Source organism: Salvelinus fontinalis, chromosome 21, assembly GCF_029448725.1.
Source record: "Salvelinus fontinalis isolate EN_2023a chromosome 21, ASM2944872v1, whole genome shotgun sequence".
Taxonomy (NCBI): Eukaryota; Metazoa; Chordata; class Actinopteri; order Salmoniformes; family Salmonidae; genus Salvelinus; species Salvelinus fontinalis.
In genome coordinates, this window is record NC_074685.1 from 47,785,459 (window position 1) to 47,806,063 (window position 20,605).

At 42.0% G+C, this 20,605-nt stretch overlaps 1 protein-coding gene across 1 annotated transcript in view; it reads right to left on the reverse strand.

The window, feature by feature from the left end:
• slc27a6 (solute carrier family 27 member 6) overlaps window positions 1–20,605 on the reverse strand; it is a 40,244-nt gene that overhangs the window by 14,582 nt on the left and 5,057 nt on the right. The window contains exons 3-5 of the mRNA XM_055875552.1: window positions 18,764–18,922; window positions 14,080–14,204; window positions 7,174–7,368 (exon numbers count right to left, since the gene is read on the reverse strand). Coding sequence (XP_055731527.1) covers window positions 7,174–7,368; window positions 14,080–14,204; window positions 18,764–18,922 — 479 coding nt within the window. The remainder of the gene's footprint in view (window positions 1–7,173; window positions 7,369–14,079; window positions 14,205–18,763; window positions 18,923–20,605) is intronic.

Genomic DNA, 20,605 nt, shown 5'->3' on the forward strand with positions numbered 1-20,605 from the left:
GTATTAAGTTATACATTCAGGCAACAACAAAATGTGGGTGTGAATACTTTCTGAACGCAATCTATATGTGCATTTAAACGGGGTATTCGTGGTAGGTGTCAGACGCACCGGTTTGTTTCAAGAACTACAACGTTGCTGGGTTTTTCACACTCAACAGTTTCCCGAGTGTATCAAGAATGGTCCACCACCCAAAAGGACATCCAGCCAACTTGACACAACTGTGGGAAGCATTGGAGTCAACATGGGCCAGCATCCCTGTGGAACGCTTTCAACACCTTGTAGAGTCCACGCCCCTGATGCATTGAGGCTGTTCTGAGGGCAAAAAGGGGTGCAACTCAATATTAGGATGGTGTTCTTAATGTTTTGTACACTCAGTGTACATACACAGGGTTTGTCTTCATATGAGATTTATAATTCTAATAAATTGCCAATTAAATACTATAATGTCTTCTAGTTAGAATGCAAATCAGAATAATATGACAACATGAAATATGATAACATATTGAATGCAAGATAATAACCAAAGGACAGGGCAGTAACAATATCTAGTATAGTTCTAAAATGGAGGTATATCAAATTCACTTCAACATCCACAAATCAATCCCGACGGATGCCAAATACCATGCAACAGAATTATAGATACTGGACTATGATAAATCACAATGTGATTTGATAAATCACAATGTGTGCCGCCAACTGAAATTGATCTTGTTTTGTAAACTTAAAAAAGGTTTTGTAGGTCGGTTTCTGGGTCAAGAGGCTTGAGTAGTGAGACCAGCCTAAGAATAGTTCATTTAAGATTAAGGTAAGATTAATCCTAAGTACTCTTACCCCACTCTACTAGTGCTTATAATGACGTATGTACAGAGTGTACATATATACATTTATAAGGGCTGTATGCCAACATAAAATGCTATATATATATATAGCATTTTATATAGCCAAAATGATATATATATATATATATATATATATATATATATATATATATATATATATATATATATATATACACTGCTCAAAAAAATAAAGGGAACACTTAAACAACACAATGTAACTCCAAGTCAATCACACTTCTGTGAAATCAAACTGTCCACTTAGGAAGCAACACTGATTGACAATACATTTCACATGCTGTTGTGCAAATGGAATAGACAAAAGGTGGACATTATAGGCAATTAGCAAGACACCCCCCAAAACAGGAGTGATTCTGCAGGTGGTGACCACAGACCACTTCTCAGTTCCTATGCTTCCTGGCTGATGTTTTGGTCACTTTTGAATGTTGGCGGTGCTCTCACTCTAGTGGTAGCATGAGACGGAGTCTACAACCCACACAAGTGGCTCAGGTAGTGCAGTTCATCCAGGATGGCACATCAATGCGAACTGTGGCAAAAAGGTTTGCTGTGTCTGTCAGTGTAGTGTCCAGAGCATGGAGGCGCTACCAGGAGACAGGCCAGTACATCAGGAGACGTGGAGGAGGCCGTAGGAGGGCAACAACCCAGCAGCAGGACCGGTACCTCCGCCTTAGTGCAAGGAGGTGCACTGCAGGAGCCCTGCAAAATGACCTCCAGCAGGCCACAAATGTGCATGTGTCAGCATATGGTCTCACAAGGGGTCTGAGGATCTCATCTCGGTACCTAATGGCAGTCAGGCTACCTCTGGCGAGCACATGGAGGGCTGTGCGGCCCCACAAAGAAATGCCACCCCACACCATGACTGACCCATCGCCAAACCGGTCATGCTGGAGGATGTTGCAGGCAGCAGAACGTTCTCCACGGTGTCTCCAGACTCTGTCACATGTGCTCATGTGCTCAGTGTGAACCTGCTTTCATCTGTGAAGAGCACAGGGCGCCAGTGGCGAATTTGCCAATCTTGGTATTCTCTGGCAAATGTGAAACGTCCTGCACGGTGTTGGGCTGTAAGCACAACCCCCACCTGTGGACGTCGGGCCCTCATACCACCCTCATGGAGTCTGTTTCTGTCCGTTTGAGCAGACACATGCACATTTGTGGCCTGCTGGAGGTCATTTTGCAGGGCGCTGGCAGTGCACCTCCTTGCACAAAGGCGGAGGTAGCGGTCCTGCTGCTGGGTTGTTGCCCTCCTACGGCCTCCTCCACGTCTCCTGATGTACTGGCCTGTCTCCTGGTAGCACCTGCATGCTCTGGACACTACGCTGACAGACACAGCAAACCTTTTTGCCACAGTTCGCATTGATGTGCAATCCTGGATGAACTGCACTACCTGAGCCACTTGTGTGGGTTGTAGACTCCGTCTCATGCTACCCCTAGTGTGAGAGCACCGCCAGCATTCAAAAGTGACCAAAACATCAGCCAGGAAGCATAGGAACTGAGAAGTGGTCTGTGGTCACCACCTGCAGAATCACTCCCTTTTTGGGGGTGTCTTGCTAATTGCCTATAATTTCCACCTTTTGTCTATTCCATTTGCACAACAGCATGTGAAATGTATTGTCAATTGGCGTTGCTTCCTAAGTGGACAGTTTGATTTCACAGAAGTGTGATTGACTTGGAGTTACATTGTGTTGTTTAAGTGTTCCCTTTATTTTTTTGAGCAGTGTATATATAGCATTTTGTGTTGGCATACAGCCCTTACTATGTCAATGTGAAGGAGGGTACGTCAGCTGCCATGTTGTTTAAATCAGTACGTCAGAAAGTATGTTCCCGATTCTGGTGGCGTAGTCGGTCGAGCGTTGGCCTACAAAGCATAGGATTGTCGGTTCAATCGCGGCACTCTGGCCACCAACCCCCTCCTGGCTTTGCTATAGATTACTTCAATAACAAGAAGTTACACAAACGGAACATGTGCAAGGTGTGACATTAACATTCCAATTGAAAGAGCAAAAACTATGTAGGACACTAGGAGTAAATATTCAATTGAAGTTATTTTTATTTTTTTTACAATGCTGAGGTACAGTAGCTATACAGTACTGCTCAACTCAACTTGCATTGAATCTAAATGCGTGTAGGAGATTCCTTTCTCGTCTCTGCAACATTACATTTACATTTGAACTCCAGCACATTGCACCATTGATCTCCTCTCCCTATAGGTTTTTCTATGTCACCTCAAATGCCCCCTGAGAGGTAACAGTGATTACAATGCCTACCTAATGCAGCATTTCTTAACCTAAGCTGGCCAGTCTTAGCAGTATAAGAAGACACAGGTGAAGTCAGGTAGCCATGTTATTTTTTTAAAGTACTTTAAAGCTGAAAATATGTATCTTTTTGTGGGACCCAACCAAATTCACATTGACAGATCTATAATTCAGATTCTTTCTCATTGAAAGCAAGTCTAAGAAGCGGTAGATCTGTTCGATTTCTATGCTTCCCGTTCATAAGTTTTGTTTTTGCGCCTTTTACTTTCGGTTTTGTACACCAGCTTCAAAACGGCAAAAAAAGACAATATTTGTGGTTATTGAAAATATATTTCACAGCGGTTTAGATGGTACAATGATTCTCTACACAATGACTGCTTGTTTCGTCACATAAAACTGAAATTAGGCAAACTATTAGAATTTTTGCAACCAGGAAATGGTATAGCGATTTCTGTACCTTTAAGTCCTTGTCTACCCAGAGATCTGCATTACGAGGACTTCAGTGGACTCACTGACCAGTAAAGATGGGCAGTGCTAGTTAATCTATGTTATGTGTCGTAACCATTGTTATGTCATGTTTAATGGTTTAAAACAGTGGTACATGCGTTTATTCCTTGAGGGCTGCAATGTCTCTTGTTTTCATGCTTTTTTTTTTTACAGAAAGGCTTGAGAATCAATTTACCTGGTTTGGTTTGAAATAATTGAATTATTTGCAGATAGTGAAATAACAATGCCCTCAAATACCAGAATGGTCCATCCTTCCTACTTTGAAGAAACACCTGATCCTCAGCTAAACTACATTGACTGTATTAATTCAATTCAAATCATGTTTTCAGTGATTACCTTGAAGGAAGGAAGGAAGGAAGGAAGGTAGGAAGGAAGGAAGGAAGGAAGGAAGGAAGGAAGGAAGGAAGGAAGGAAGGACGGGAAGGAAGGTAGGAAGGAAGGACGGGAAGGAAGGAAGGACGGGAAGGAAGGTAGGAAGGAAGGAAGGAAGGAAGGCTTTTCTTTTTGTATTTGAACTGAGCCCATGTTTCAGACAATACTGACTCCGCTCTCTCTCTACAATGTGGAGGGAAGAGAGCATTAAGGGCGCGTAGGGAGACGTCGTGTTTTAAACTAATATGGCTCACCTCAGAGTAAACCCAGTAATCTTTGATCCTTGTTGGATGAGTGCCAGAAGCACAGCACACATGGACACAGATAGTGTTGTCTGTGGCGTGTGTCTGACACAGATACAGACAACAGATCAAAGATACGCACGCGCGCGCACACACACACACAGACACACAAAAACTGTGCCTTCTGGAAGTATTCAGACCCCTTGATTTCTTATTCTAAAATGAAAGAAAAAAATCCTCAGCAATCTACACACAATACCCCATAATGACAAAGTGAAAACAGGTTTAGACATTTTTGCAAATGTATTACAAATAAAACTTTTGCTAAGAGACTTGAACTTGAGCTCAGGTGGATCCTGTTTCCATTGATCATCCGTGAGATGTTTCTACAACTTGGAGTCCACCTGTGGTAAATTCAATTGATTGGACATGATTTGGAAAGGCACACACCTGTCTATAGTTGACAGTGCATGTCAGAACAAAAACCAAGCCATGAGGTCGAAGGAATTATCTGTAGAGCTCAGACACAGGATTGTGTCGAGGCACAGATCTGGGGAAGGGTACCAAAACATTTCTGCATCATTGAAGGTCCCCAAGACCACAGTGGCCTCCATTCTTAAATGGAATAAGTTTTGAGACACCAAGACTTTTCCTAGAGCTGGCCACCCAGCCAAACCGAGCAAATGGGGGAGAAAGGCCTTGGTCAGGGAGGCGACCAACAACCCGATGGTCAGTCTGACAGTGCTCTAGAGTTCCTCTGTGGAAATGGGAGAACCTTCCAGAAGGACAACCATCTCTGTAGCACTCCACCAAGCAGGACTTTATGGTAGAGTGGCCAGACGGAAGCCACCCCTTTGTAAAAAAGTACATGACAGCCCGCTCAGAGTTTCCCGAAAGGCACCGAAAGGACTCGGATCATGAGAAAAGATTATCTGGTCTGATGAAACCAAGCTTGAACTCTTTGGCCTGAATGCCAAGTGTCAAGGCTGGAGGAAACCTGTCACCATCCCTACGGTGAAGCATGGTGGTGGCAGCATCATGCTGTGGGGATGTTTTTCAGTGGCAGGGACTGGGAGACTAGTCAGGATCAAGGCAAAGAAGAACAGAGCAAAGTACAGAGAGCTCCATGATGAAAACCTGCTCCAGAGCGCTCAGACTGGGATGAACTCAGACCGGGATGAAAGTTCACCTTCCAACAGGACAATGACCCTGAGAACACACCCAAGACAACGCATGAGTGGCTTCGGGACAAGTCTATCTCTGGAGAGACCTGAAAATAGCTGTGCAGCAACACTCCCCATTCAACTTGACAGAGCTTGAGAGGATCTGCATAGAGGAATGGGGGAAACTCCACAAATACAGGTGTGCCAAGCTTGTAGCATCATACCCAAGAAGACTCGAGGCTGTAATTGCTGCCAAAGGTGCTTCAACAAAGTACTGAGTAAAGGGTCATTATATGGTATTGCGTGTAGATTGATGAGAAAAAAACTATTTCATCAGTTTTAGAATAAGGCTGTAACGTAAAAAAAGTCAAGGGTTCTGAATACTTTCTGCACACACACACACTAACTTTTCATTATAACCCTGGACAAACACCTCATTCAGCTCATTGAGGGCCTGATTACAGGACAAGTAGATTATTTTTTTTCTTCTTAATATATTTAACTAGGCGAGTCAGTTAAGAACAAATTCATATTTTACAATGATGGCCTACCCCAGCCAAACCCTAACCTGGACAACGCTGGGCCAATTGTGCGCCTCCCTATGGGACTCCCGATCACGGACGGTTGTGATACAGCCTGGAATCGAACCAGGGTCTGTAGTGACGCCTCTAGCACAGATGCAGGACTGGAGTTGGGAAAACCTGCCCTACACAATGTGTACTGTAGGGGTTACTGGAGGACTGGAGTTGGGAAAAACTGATTTCGGACACAGCCCATCATTGAAATTGATAAGGGACCAAATTAACTTTTAAAAATTACTTTCGGATTTAGAGACTACTCTAATATTCTGGATCCAATGTTCAATCCAGGCCAGTAATAATTACTTAGAACAATTAAATAGTTAATTTTTAAAATTCTTTTTCTTTATTAATGTTATATGATCTCTCTGTATCTGACTAAGTGAGTTCCTACTAAGATGAATTCCATTGCATTCAATGCCCTTGTTTGGGCCAGGTTTCAGTTAGTGTGAAACCTTGAATCCAGCGGCTGAATCCAGAATCTGTTTGTCCTTTCATGTCAACTCGTCACTCATTGTCGTGCCAAATGTTTGGCTTCACAATAAGCAATGGAGTTTGGAAGAGCACAAACATATCTGGGACCATGCTAGCTCAAATCAGCAGATTGGGCTCCTCTTTCAAATTGTAACCAAAATCAGAAATTACGATTTACGATGCACAAGATAACAGTACACACACACACTGACAGATACTCAGTCAGGATATTAAGTAGGTTGCCATGTTGGGCTTGATAACTTACACTGTAGGCCACATTCACACATTAACAAAAGCCACAATTGTTTTTCCATATGACCCCATTGGGTTACCAAGTTGGGTGTATTAACATAGGCCAATGTCTCACGTTTGAGTCAGTGGCTGGTGAAAAACAGACTGAGAGCTGGTTTCCCAGACACAGATTAAGCCTAGTCCAGAACTAAATGAGATTCTCCATTGTAAGAGTTTTTCCCCCCTCCAGGACTAGCCTTAGTACGTGTCTGGGAAACATTCCCCTAATGGGGGCCAATGTTTGGCATGATACAATCAGTGTTTCCCCTAAGATCTTTTTCAACAGCAGTGGTGCGCTGCTGCAAAAAGCATAAAAAGGGGAAACACTGATAAAACACATAGTTGTCCAGAATTAATTTGTTCCAACGTAAGCCAGTTTTGAATTTCCATACAATGGGTTGCCAGGTCGGCAAAAAACTATTTTTGTAACCTATCACCTTGTAGAAAAAGTTGGAGCGGCCCACAGCTCCGATCTTGCCGATGTGGTTCATGAAACACAGGTTTCCCTCTGTGGAGCCGTAGAGCTCGCACATGCGGATCTCGCCGAAGCGTCGGTGGAACTCCCGCCACACGTCCTGCCGGAGCCCGTTTCCCACGCCCATGTGCACCTTGTGCTTCTTCTCCCCCTCAGCCTGATGGGAAATGGAGTCAACAGCATGTTAGATACAAGCAGAGCACTCCATTTAAAACTAACACTGTAAATAATATAGCATGGTTGACAATAATATACAGTATATGGCTCAGTTGGTAGAGAATGGCGCTTGTTCGATTCCCACAGAGGACCAGTTTGAAAAAGTATGAAAAATGTATGCACTCTGGATAAGACGATCTGCTAAATGACTGAAATGTAAATATATATATATCAAATGTTATTGGTCACATACACGTGTTTAGCAGATGTTATTGCGGGTGTAGCGAAATGCTTGTGTTTCTAGCTCCGACAGTACAGTAATATATAACAAGTAATATCTAACAATTTCACAACACATACCCAATACACAAATATCTAAGTAATGTAATTAGGACTATATACATATGGATGAGCGATTCAGAGCGGCAAAAACTAAGAGTAGGATAGTATAGAATACTGTATATACAGTTGAAGTCGGAAGTTTACATACACCTTAGCCAAATACATTTAAACTCAGTTTTTCACAATTCCTGACATTTAATCCTAGTAACAATTCCCTGTCTTAGGTCAGTTAGGATCACCACTTTATTTTAAGAATGTGAAATGTCAGAATAATAGTAGAGAATTATTTATTTCAGCTTTTATTTCTTTCATCACATTCCCAGTGGGTCAGAAGTTTACATACTCAATTAGTATTTACTAGCATTGTCATTAAATTGTTTAGCCTTCTACAAGCTTCCCACAATAAGTTGGGTGAATTTTGGCCCATTCCTCCTGACAGAGCTGGTGTAACCGAGTCAGGTTTGTAGGCCTCCTTGCTCGCACACGTTTTTTCAGTTCTGCCCATAAATCTTCTATGGGATTGAGGTCAGGGCTTTGTAATGGCCACTCCAATACTTTGACTTTGTTGTCCTTAATAATTTTCCAATTTCATGATGGCATCTATTTTGTGAAGTGCACCAGTCCCTCCTGCAGCAAAGCACCTCCACAACATGATGCCGCCACCCCCGTGCTTCACGGTTGGGATGAGGTTCTAAGCCTCCCCCTTTTTCCTCCAAACATAACGATGGTCAAAAAGTTATATTTTTGTTTCATCAGACCAAAGAACATTTCTCTAAAAAGTACAATCTCTGTCCCCATGTGCAGTTGCAAACTGTAGACTGGCTTTTTTATGGCGGTTTTGGAGCAGTGGCTTCTTCCTCGCTGAGCGGCCTTTCAGGTTGTCGATATAGGACTCTTTTTACTGTGGATATAGATACTTTCGCACCAAAGTACGTTCATCTCTAGGAGAGAGAACGCATCTCCGTCCTGAGCGGTATGACGGCTGCGTGGTCCCATGGTGTTTATATTTGCGTACTATTGTTTGTACAGATGAACGTGGTACCTTCAGGCTTTTGGGAATTGCTCCCAAGGACGAACCAGACTTGTGGAGGTCTACAATTTTGTTTCTGAGGTCTTGGCTGATTTCTTTTGATTTTCCCATGATGACAAGCAAAGAGGCACTAAGGTAGGCCTTGAAATATATCCACAGGTACAACTCCTATTGAGTCAAATGAAGTCAATTAGCCTATCAAAAGCTTCTAAAGCATGACATAATTTTCTGGGATTTTCCAAGCTGTTTAAAGGCACAGTCAACTAAATGTACGTAAACTTCTGACCCACTGAAATGGTGATAGTGAATTATAAGTGAAATAATCTGTCTGTAAACAATTGTTGGAAAAATTACTTGTGTCATGCAGAAAGTAGATGTCCTAACCGACTTGCCAAAACTATAGTTTGTTAACAAGAAATTTGCGGAGTGGTTGAAAAACAAGTTTAAGTGACTCCAACCTAAGTGTATGTAAACTTCCGACTTCAACTGTATGAGATGGGTAGTGGAAGATATGCAAACATTATTAACGTGACTAGTGTTCCGTTTATGAAAGTGGCCAGTGATTTCAAGTCTATGGATGCCAATCTACGTCTTTTTTTTTTGTAGAAATTGCCTTTGAATATGAAGAATAATTGGTAATAACGTTACCAAAATCTTTAGGAATATTCTCACTACTTGAAGTCGTCAATGTGGGTTTTTATTTAGCCGTGGTCTGTATTCCTTATACTGGCTCAGTTTGTATTTGTTCCCAGTCTCCTCTGGGAAAAAGATTGTTTTAAAGAGGAAGTCTGGTCCTCCCGGGTGGCGCAGTGGTCTAGGGCAATGCATCGCAGCGCTAGCTGCGCCACCAGAGTCTCTGAGTTCGCGCCCAGGCCGCGACCGGGAAGTCCGTGGGGCGACGCACAATTGGCCCAGCGTCGTCCGGGTTAGGGAGGGTTTGGCCGGTAGGGATATCCTTGTCTCATCGCGCTCCAGCCAGGTGCACGGTGTTTCCTCCGACACATTGGTGCGGCTAGCTTCCGGGTTGGAGACGTGCTGTGTCAAGAAGCAGTGCGGCTTGGTTGGGTTGTGCTTCCGGGGACGCATGGCTTTCGACCTTCGTCTCTCCCGAGCCCGTACGGGAGTTGTAGCGATGAGACAAGATAGTAATTACTAGCGATTGGATACCACGAAAATTGGGGAGAAAGGGGGTAAAAAAAAAGAGGAAGTCTGAGATTAACTGAGGTTAAATAAATGAAATAATACTGTGGAAACAAGTATTTCATTCAAGGAGGTCAGTTTTGGTGGGAAGAGAGCATGACTGAAATGGTTGAAAAAGACCAATGGCTCTGCGGTGAAGTTTCCCCTATGTACAGATTATATATTTTTTTTTTCACCTATATTTAACTAGGCAAGTCAGTTAAGAACAAATTCTTATTTACAATGACGGGCTACCTTCTAGGCAGAGTTGCAAAGAAAAAGCCATTTCTCAGACTGGCTAATAAAAATAAAAGATTAAGATGGGCAAAAGAACACAGACACTGGACAGAGGAACTTTTCCTATAAGGCTAGCATCCCGGAATCGCCTTGTCGCGTTTTGCGGGTACTATTTAATGAAGCTGCCAGTTGAGGATTTGTGAGGTGTATGTTTCTCAAACTAGACACTCTAATGTACGTGTCCTCTTGCTCAGTTGTGCACCGGGGCCTCCCACTCCTCTTTCTATTCTGGTTAGAGACGGAGTATTACACAGCGTTGTACGAGATGTTCAGTTTCTTGGCAATTTCTTGCATGGAATAGCCATCATTTCTCAGAACAAGAATAGACTGATGAGTTTCAGAAGAAAATTATTTTTTTCTGACCATTTTGAGCCTGTAATTGAACCCACAAATGCTGATGCTCCAGATACTCAACTAGTCTAAATAAAAAGGTCAGTTTTATTGCTTCTTTAAAATCAGCACAACAGTTTTCAGCTGTGCTAACATAATTGCAAAAGGGTTTTCTAATGATCAATTAGCCTTTTAAAATGATAAACTTGGATTAGCTAACACAACGTGCCAGCAGCATACCACCCTGCATACCACTGCCGGCTTGCTTCTGAAGCTAAGCAGGGTTGGTCCTGGTCAGTCCCTGGATGGGAGACCAGATGCTGCTGGAAGTGGTGTTGGAGGGCCAGTAGGAGGCACTCTTTCCTCTGGTCTAAAAAATATCCCAATGCCCCAGGGCAGTGATTGGGGACACTGCCCTGTGTAGGGTGCTGTCTTTCGGATGGGACGTTAAACGGGTGTCCTGACTCTCTGAGGTCATTAAAGATCCCATGGCACTTATCGTAAGAGTAGGGGTGTTAACCCCGGTGTCCTGGCTAAATTCCCAATCTGGCCCTCAAACCATCATGGTCACCTAATAATCCCCAGTTTACAATTGGCTCATTCATCCCCTCCTCTCCCCTGTAACTATTCCCCAGGTCGTTGCTGCAAATGAGAACGTGTTCTCAGTCAACTTACCTGGTAAAATAAAATAAAATAAAAAATAAAAACGTGCCATTGGAATACAGGAATGATGGTTGATGAGAATGGGCCTCTACACCTATAATAGATATTTCATTTTAAAAAATCTGCCGTTTCCAGCTACAATAGTCATTTACAACATTAACAATGTCTACACTGTATTTCTGATCAATTTGATGTTTTAATGGACAAAAAAAAAGTGCTTTTCTTTCAAAAACAAGAACATTTCTAAGTCACCCCAAACTTTTGAACGGTAGTGTATGCATGTACATTCTGAAGCTGGCTGTGTCACAGTGCTTTTCTATAAGAGACATCCGCCCCCACGTCTGAGACATCCCCCCATGTTTGCTCATCCACTCACACATTCTGTTTTCCAATAATTGCCGCCAGACTGGAGAAGCACAAGGACAGATTGAATAATATCATACTCGTCCATTCATATCTGTTTGGACCCCTTAACAATGTCAAAATAAGGATGCCTGTTCTTGGCCCTACCGTTCCATGCTTGAGCCTTGTGTGCTTTTTTGTTTGTAGTTCATTTTCCTCTGTGCTGTTGTGAAATAGCGCTTTAGGTCACTATGGCCTCAAGGTCTGTGTGTACAGTATATACGGCCTGTGTGCATGCATCAAGAGCACTTGTAATGAATGTTTGTATGTGTGGATGCTTGCCTTGTGTGACAGTGTGTGTGCGTACTGAATGTGTCAACTTTTGTCCATCTGTGGGGAGGCCTGTGCCACTGCCAGCCTTCCACCCACGTGCATTAGGATGACCGAGAGAGACAGATAAAGAGAAAGAGGGGACAAAGAGTTCTTTGAGCTCTGTACTCTTGTTCGGCCCGGTCAGCCAGGGTGGAACTATTATGTCCTGATAGGGAGGAGAGGGGAAACAGATACAGATTTGGAACACGGGCAACCTAACAAAAGTCCCGGTTGTCCTACAGCCATGAAAATGCAACACAATCGCTCACAATGTTTTCCAATCACTACTTTGTTCGGGGAGTAGCTGTGACCAAAAATAAAATAATTATACTTTTCCAAGGCGAGAAAGTTAACAAATCGATAAAAAAAAAAAAATAATAATTTAATAACCATACCCCTGTCGGCATGTGATGCTAGTGCAGTGGGAGTTCAGGCTGGCTTATGAAAAGTTGGAGGGGGTTTGTGGCGATGGGAATTTCTCAGAAACAAATGAGATTTTCATAAAGACCAAATGATGATTAAGTAATTTGATGATACAATCAGTCTTGTTAGCCAGATGCCTCCAGAAAGTATTCACACCACTTGACTTTCACATTTTGTTGTGTTACAGTCTGAATTTAAAATTGATTAAATTGAGCATTTGTGTCGCTGGCCTACACACAATACCCCATAATGTCAAAAGAGGATTATGGTTTGAATTTTTTTTACAAATGAATTGCTATGGCAAGCCTGAATGTGTTCAGGAGTAAAACATTTCAACAATTTACATAATAACATGGAATTACTATGTGCAATAATAGTGTTTAACATGATTTCTGAATGACTACCACATCTCTGTAACCCACACATACAGTCGAGCAATGAATTTCAAACAGACTCAACCACAAAGACCAGGGTGGTTTTCCAATGCCTCTCAAAGAAGTGCACCTATTGATAGATGGGTAAACATTTTAAAAAGCAGACATTGAATATCCCTTTGAGCATGGTGAAGTTATTAATTACACGTTGGCTGGTGTATCAATACACCTAGTCACTACAAAGATACAGGCATCCTTCCTAACTCAGTTGCTGGAGAGGAAGGAAACCGCTCAGGGATTTCACCAAGAGGCCAATTGTGACTTCCAAAAAGTTAGAGTTGAATGGCTGTGATATGAGAAAACTGAGGATGGATCAGCATTGTAGTTACTTCACAATACTAACCTAAATGACAGAGTAAGAAAGAAGGAGGCCTGTAAAGAATACAAATATTCCAAAACACACATCCTGTTTGCAATAAGATAAAGTAAAACTGCAAAAAAATGTGGCAAAGAAATTAACTTTAAGTTCCGAATACAAAGTGTTATGATTGGGGCAAATCCAAGCATGGTGGTGACTGCATCATGTTATGGTTATTCTTGTCATCGGCAAGGACTGGAGAATTTTTTGTGACAAAAATAAATGGAATAGAGCTAAGCACAGGCAAAATCCTAGAGGAAAACCTGGTAGTCTGCTTTCCCACAGACACTAGGAAACAAATTCACCTTACAGTAGGACAAGAATCTAAAACACAAGGCCAAATATACACTGGAGTTGCTTATCAAGTTGCTTCTTTTATACGTTGCTTAAAATCATCTTGAAAATCTATGGTAGGACTAGAAAATGGCTGTCTAGCAATGATCAATGACCAACTTGACAGAGCTTGAAGAATTTTTGTAATAATAATGTGCAAATACTGTACAATCCAGGTGTCCAAAGCTCTTAAGAGACTTAACCAGAAAGACTCACAGCTGTAATCGCTGCCAAAGGTGATTCTAACAGGGGTGTGAATACTTATGTAAATTATATATTTACGTAGTTTATTTTCACTACATTTGCAAAAATGTCTTAAAACATGTTTTCACTTTGTCAATATGGGGTATTGTGTAGATGGGTGAGATGGTTTTTTAAATCCATTTTTAATTCAGGCTGTAACAGCAAAATGTGGAATAAATCAAGGGGTGCGAATTATTTCTGAAGGGACTGACTGTACTTAGTAAAGATAGAACAAAGATGACAGGTGAAACAGTGGTTAAAGAGGGACATTGAAGTAACGGTTGTACACCTCTGAAAGAAAAATAAACACATAAACACTGTACTGAGCAAAAAGGGGCAGACCATGCCAAAATGAATCATTATTACCTTAGGCTGGTTGCACAGATATCGACAGAGCTCGCCGATATACTGGAAGATGGTCACGTCGTATTTTCTACAGTCATTCCAGAACTGTGAGGCTGAGAACTTCTTCTTCAAGACACAGGTAGCGCCTGGGGGAGAGAAAAAAAACAACACACATTTAAAATCACAGAGAAATATTTTTTAAAATGTCAGAGTTAGAAAGCTCTCATGATCCATATCTGTACTGAGTGAATATGGGATGGACGGAGAAAGAATAGATGGAGGACACTCACTCAGCTGACTATTCCCTAGTAGGAACATGTTGCTGAATTAGATGTACTATACATACAAGAAGAAGTAGTTAAGTTGCCTCAAATACAGATAAATCCTTAGATCTATTACATCGTATTTCTTATAAGCTGTTAATGAATGCTTGACAAATACTTTATAAATGCCTTATAAACACTTTATACAGAAACATTAAGTTCAACTTGATAATTGCACGGTTGCCCATACCACTGCCATTGTTTGTTTTTTTTGCTAGGGGTGCCTACAGTTAACTGAAGTTTGTAGTGGCTGTTTCAAGTAAATCGAAGTATGGATTAGAGTTTTTATTGTCCCAGAGACTATTTAAAAAAAGAGAGTCAACTGACATGCGTCAGTGCATCACATGGTGACGTCATTTTGAATATAAAGTTTTGCCTATTTCATAACATGGGGCTTGTAAAAGCTGTGTTTTTCTACACGAGAGGATCCAGACAAGAAAAAAATTGACAAAATACTTTTTTGATCTCTCAGATAGAGATGGGACAGATAATTAGGAAATAAGGTTTTGAAGTATGTACTTTTTTTACTGTGTTTTGCCATGTACAAATGTGCTTCTCAAATGAGTTTCTATAGGCTATAGCAGTAAAGGCCAAATTCAATGTTTCATCAAATACATTTGTAATAAAAATAGAACAAAAAACATTTCTAAATCGAATAGCTAAACAATTCTGTAAGTTGGCTTAGAAGATATAAAGGCTTAGACTTGCAGGTTGAGGAACATTAAAACCTAACATTTAAAAAAAAAAAAAAAAAATTTAACCTTTATTTAACAAGGCAAGTCAGTTAAGAACAAATTCTTATTTACAATGACGGCCTAGGAACAGTGGGTTAACTGCCTTGTTCAGGGCCAGAACATATATATCTACCTTGTCTGCTTCCCCCTTTAAATTGTACAGCCATTACCATGATGGCAAATTAGACCAGCGTTTAACATTAGAACCACTCATTTTGACTGCTCATAACTGAAAACATGAATTTGTTTTTGTTTTTGTTTTTACATATAGCCTACAGTAACATGAAAAGGCTATAGCTTTAATGTTACCCAAGGCCTTCATAAACACAACCAAATTATTATTTTTGAGATCGCATATATGAAATATAGGTCCATTAATTACACTGTTAGAGTGTAGCAGTCAAAATGGCTGCTCATTAGCTTGAAGGGGGGGGGGGGGGGGGGCAGCAGGACCCAGCGGTTGAGAGTAGCCTAGTAGGTAACAGCTTGTTCTTGAAACAGTAAAATGTACAAAAACCACACTTTTATGGACTTTATCCATGAATTACATAAATGCAACAATTTCAAAGATTTTACTGTTACAGTTCATACAAGGAAACCAGTCAATTGAAATGAATTCATTAGGCCCTAATCTATGGATTTATGGGCAGGGGTGCAGCCATGGTGGACCTTGGAGGGCATAGTCCCACCCACCAGGGAGCCAGGCCCTGCCAATCAGAATGATTATCTATCCTGTTGCCTAGTCACTTTATTTCTAGTTATATGTACTTATCTACCTCAATTACCCCCTGCACATTGACTCGGTACTGGTACCCCGTGTATATAGCCATGTTATCGTTACTCATTGTTAATTTATTATTACTTTTCTATTTTTTCTCTATTTGTTGGGAAGGGCCCATAAGAATTTCACTGTTAGTCTACACCTGTTGTTTACAAAGCATGTGACAATTTTTGTATTTATTTTTTTATTGTTACATATATATTTTTTTGTTGACCAATCACAAGTGGGGCACCGCCCTTAACGCTTTCATGTATGGGCCGCCATTAGTTCTTCAAACACAGAGCCTATAGTAAACCCTCACTCTCCACACAGCCTATAGTAAACCCTCACTTGGAACAACAAGCAGTGCCTAATCGAGGTCCTTCAGAGATAATCAGAGGTAACAAAGTGCCAAGTGTTGTGTTCTCATTGCCACACTGAGTAAATATGCTACAAAAAGTGGACTGAGTGCTATAGACAGGTCCTTGACCTGTCCCAGGTTTTCCAGATAGCAAATGTGCGTTGTGAGGAAGATGTAACAGCAAAGTTGACAGTACTTGGAATAAATGTGCACAATCAAAAATAAAAAAATAAGTTTGAAGCCACCATGGTATTGAGAAAGCCCATTTTGTATTTTTGTGTTCACATTTTCTGCTTTAAGTTACCATATTCTGCTTTAAGTTACCATACTGTACTCCAAATCAGTGAAAATCATTCACATCTGACAAATCATTTCCAACCAGCAACACTGTAGCCTCAGCCGGTTACTGTCGGTCACCTTACAACCACAAAGGACCCGAAACCTTCACTGAGTGGACGTCATCATTATAACGGTCTACTGGGTAGCAACTTGCTAGTGTACGCGACGTGTCCGTTTGCTCGTCCTGCTCTGAAAGCATTCATTGAGATGCTAATTGAGGAGAAATTAAGGATCGGCTGTGGTCGCCCCAGTGATTGCAGAGGCATTAGAAACACAGAGACCACATGCGTCCCAAATCCCACCCTATTCCCTATATAGTGCACTACTTCTTACCAGGGTCCATAGGGCTCCGGTCAAAAGTAGTGCACTATATAGGGAATAGGGTGCCATGTGGGACTCCTCCCAGGAAGCACTCTTGAAAACAGGACTCGGGATAGTAACAACACTGACGCAGGAAAGACAAATGATGGTTTCTACCTTACGCATGTCAATCAGAATTCATAACAAGTGTGGGAATAAAAATAATGGTTTCACGTTGCCCTGGCTGTTACTGTCTATATTTAAATATTTACATTTAAGTCATTTAGCAGACGCTCTTATCCAGAGCGACTTACAAATGTACCTTTTTTTATATTTAACTAGGCAAGTCAGTTAAGAACAAATTCTTATTTTTCAATGACGCCCTAGGAACAGTGGGTTAACTGCCTGTTCAGGGGCAGAACGACAGATTTGTACCTTGTCAGCTCGGGGACTTGAACTTGCAACCTTTCGGTTACTAGTCCAAAGCTCTAACCACTAGGCCACCCCGGCACAGTCAAATATAATGACTGTGAGGACGGCACGCGTCTCTAGATAACACATCAGTCGAGAGTTGTTTAATGTAGTCATGTACATCATTGTAGCCGTGTCCTAACATAGCCTTAATTCAGACAACTTTTCCTTAAGAAAACAAACCTACTGTATTGTGTATTTGTTATGAAACAATTGGACAGGAAAAAGTGAATGTCTCAACACACAATCTTACATTAAGTGAACAAAACATTAAGAACACCTTCCTAATATTGACTTTCCCCCCTCTGCCCCCCTTTTGCCCTCAGAACAGCCTCAGTTTATCGGGGCATGGGACTCTACATGGTGTCAAATATTTCACAGGGATGCTGACCCATGTTGACTCCAATGCTTCCCACAGTTGTGTCAAATTGGCTGGATGTCCTTTGGGTGGTGGACCATTCTTGATACACATGGGAAACTGTTGAGCATGAAAAACCCAGCAGCATTCCAGTTCTTGACACAACCCGGTGGCACCTACTACCATATCCCCGTTCAAAGGCACTTAAATATTTAGACTTGCCCGTTCACCCTCTGAATGGCACACATACACAATCTATGTCTCAAGGCTTAAAAATCCTTCTTTAACCTGTCTCCTCCCCTTCATCTACACTGATTCGATGGATTTAATAAGGGATCATAGCTTTCACCTGGATACACCTGGTCAGTCATGGAAAGAGCAGGTGTTCTTAATGTTTTGTTCACTCAGTGTATATCTTTCATACAGACCTGCGTTCAAATAGTATGTGTTCTTTCAAATACTTAAGCTGAGTTTGATTGAGCTTGACTGGTGCAAAGGAAACAATAGAATATCCCATCTGGCACTTTAGGGGAGGAATGAGTCGTTTTGGAAGCTGGGGATGATTAGGTGCCCATGATGGTATGAGGGTCAGATTAGACATTTATCCAGGACACCGGGGTTAACACCCCTACTCTTACGATAAGTGCCATGGGATCTTTAGTGACCACAGAGAGTCACGAAACCTGTTTGAACGTCCCATCCGAAAGATGCACGCTACGTACTGAAGGGCAATGTCCCCTTCACTGCCCTGGGACATTGGACTCTCCTTAGACCAGAGGAAAGAAGGCCCCCTACTGGCCCTCCAGCACCACTTCCAGCTACATCTGGTCCCCCATCCAGGGACCGACCAGGACCGACCGACCAGGACCGACCTTAATTTCAGAGTCAAGCCAGCAACGGAATACAAGGTGTTATGCTGCTGGCGGAAGGAAGGAAATATGAAAGGAAGGAAGGAAGGACGGAAGGAAATATGAAAAGGAAGGAAGGAATGATGCATCTTTAAAAGTATTTGAACAGAGCCAATAGAGAGTGTTCAAAAGCCATACTGTTGCCCTTTACCCATCTCGATGGTTCCCCCGACGCCGATGAGAGAGGCTGCACTGTGGTAGAGAGGCAGGGGGATGTAGACCACGTCATCTTCAGACCCACCGTAGGCCCAGAACCCTGCTGCAGCCTTCAGGGACTGGAGGTGTGTGATGACCGCAGCCTTAGGCAGACCTGCAACAACACCGACACAACCATCAACCAACATTACGACAACCACGGGAGAATGCTATTCACACACGTTTTCACATAAGGCTCATCACTCTAAGCCCCTCTTTTTTCTGTCTTATTTGTAGGTGTAGGGTGAAGTTGCTGCTAGACACTGATCTTGGGACAGTTTAGTATTTTCCCCTCTAATGGTTAAGGTTTGCATTGGGGGAGGGGAAGCTGATCCTACAGCTGTACCTAGGGGAAACTTTACCCCGGTGTGTGGTGGCTGTTCACGGACAAAATGACTCCTGTGTGCAACATATTTCAATATGAAAGCGGAGTCTGATCCTCCTCTTGGGAACATGCCATAACATAGATAAAATAAAACGCCTACACGTCATATAAAAATACCTACCCTGACCTATTTGATTACTAAATGTCATGCAGACTGCTATATCACTATCCAACTTTGAAAATGTCTCTTATAATTGCAGAGAGCCTGTATTAATAACCACATCCTATCTGAATTGACCTTGTAGAATGGCCACGATGAAAGGACATGGGAGTAAATCAATACAACACATAAAAAGTGAACAGAGGTCAGATATCATTGTATCGTTCCACTGTGGTAAAGGATGGTCAGATATCAGTGTATCGTTCCACTGTGGTACAGGATGGTCAGATATCATTGTATCGTTCCACTGTGGTACAGGATGGTCAGATATCATTGTATCGTTCCACTGTGGTACAGGATGGTCAGATATCATTGTATCGTTCCACTGTGGTACAGGATGGTCAGATATCATTGTATCGTTCCACTGTGGTACAGGATGGTCAGATATCATTGTATCGTTCCACTGTGGTACAGGATGGTCAGATATCATTGTATCGTTCCACTGTGGTACAGGATGGTCAGATATCATTGTATCGTTCCACTGTGGTAAAGGATGGTCAGATATCATTGTATCGTTCCACTGTGGTACAGGATGGTCAGATATCATTGTATCGTTCCACTGTGGTAAAGGATGGTCAGATATCATTGTATCGTTCCACTGTGGTACAGGATGGTCAGATATCGTTGTATCGTTCCACTGTGGTACAGGATGGTCAGATATCATTGTATCGTTCCACTGTGGTACAGGATGGTCAGATATCATTGTATCGTTCCACTGTGGTACAGGATGGTCAGATATCGTTGTATCGTTCCACTGTGGTACAGGATGGTCAGATATCATTGTATCGTTCCCCTGTGGTACAGGATGGTCAGATATCGTTGTATCTTTCCACTGTGGTACAGGATGGTCAGATATCGTTGTATCGTTCCACTGTGGTAAAGTGAGGTCAGATATCATTGTATCGTTCCACTGTGGTACAGGATGGTCAGATATCATTGTATCGTTCCACTGTGGTAAAGGATGGTCAGATATCATTGTATCGTTCCACTGTGGTAAAGTATGGTCAGATATCGTTGTATCGTTCCACTGTGGTACAGGATGGTCAGATATCGTTGTATCGTTCCACTGTGGTACAGGATGGTCAGATATCATTGTATCGTTCCACTGTGGTAAAGTATGGTCAGATATCGTTGTATCGTTCCACTGTGGTACAGGATGGTCAGATATCGTTGTATCGTTCCACTGTGGTACAGGATGGTCAGATATCGTTGTATCGTTCCACTGTGGTAAAGGATGGTCAGATATCATTGTA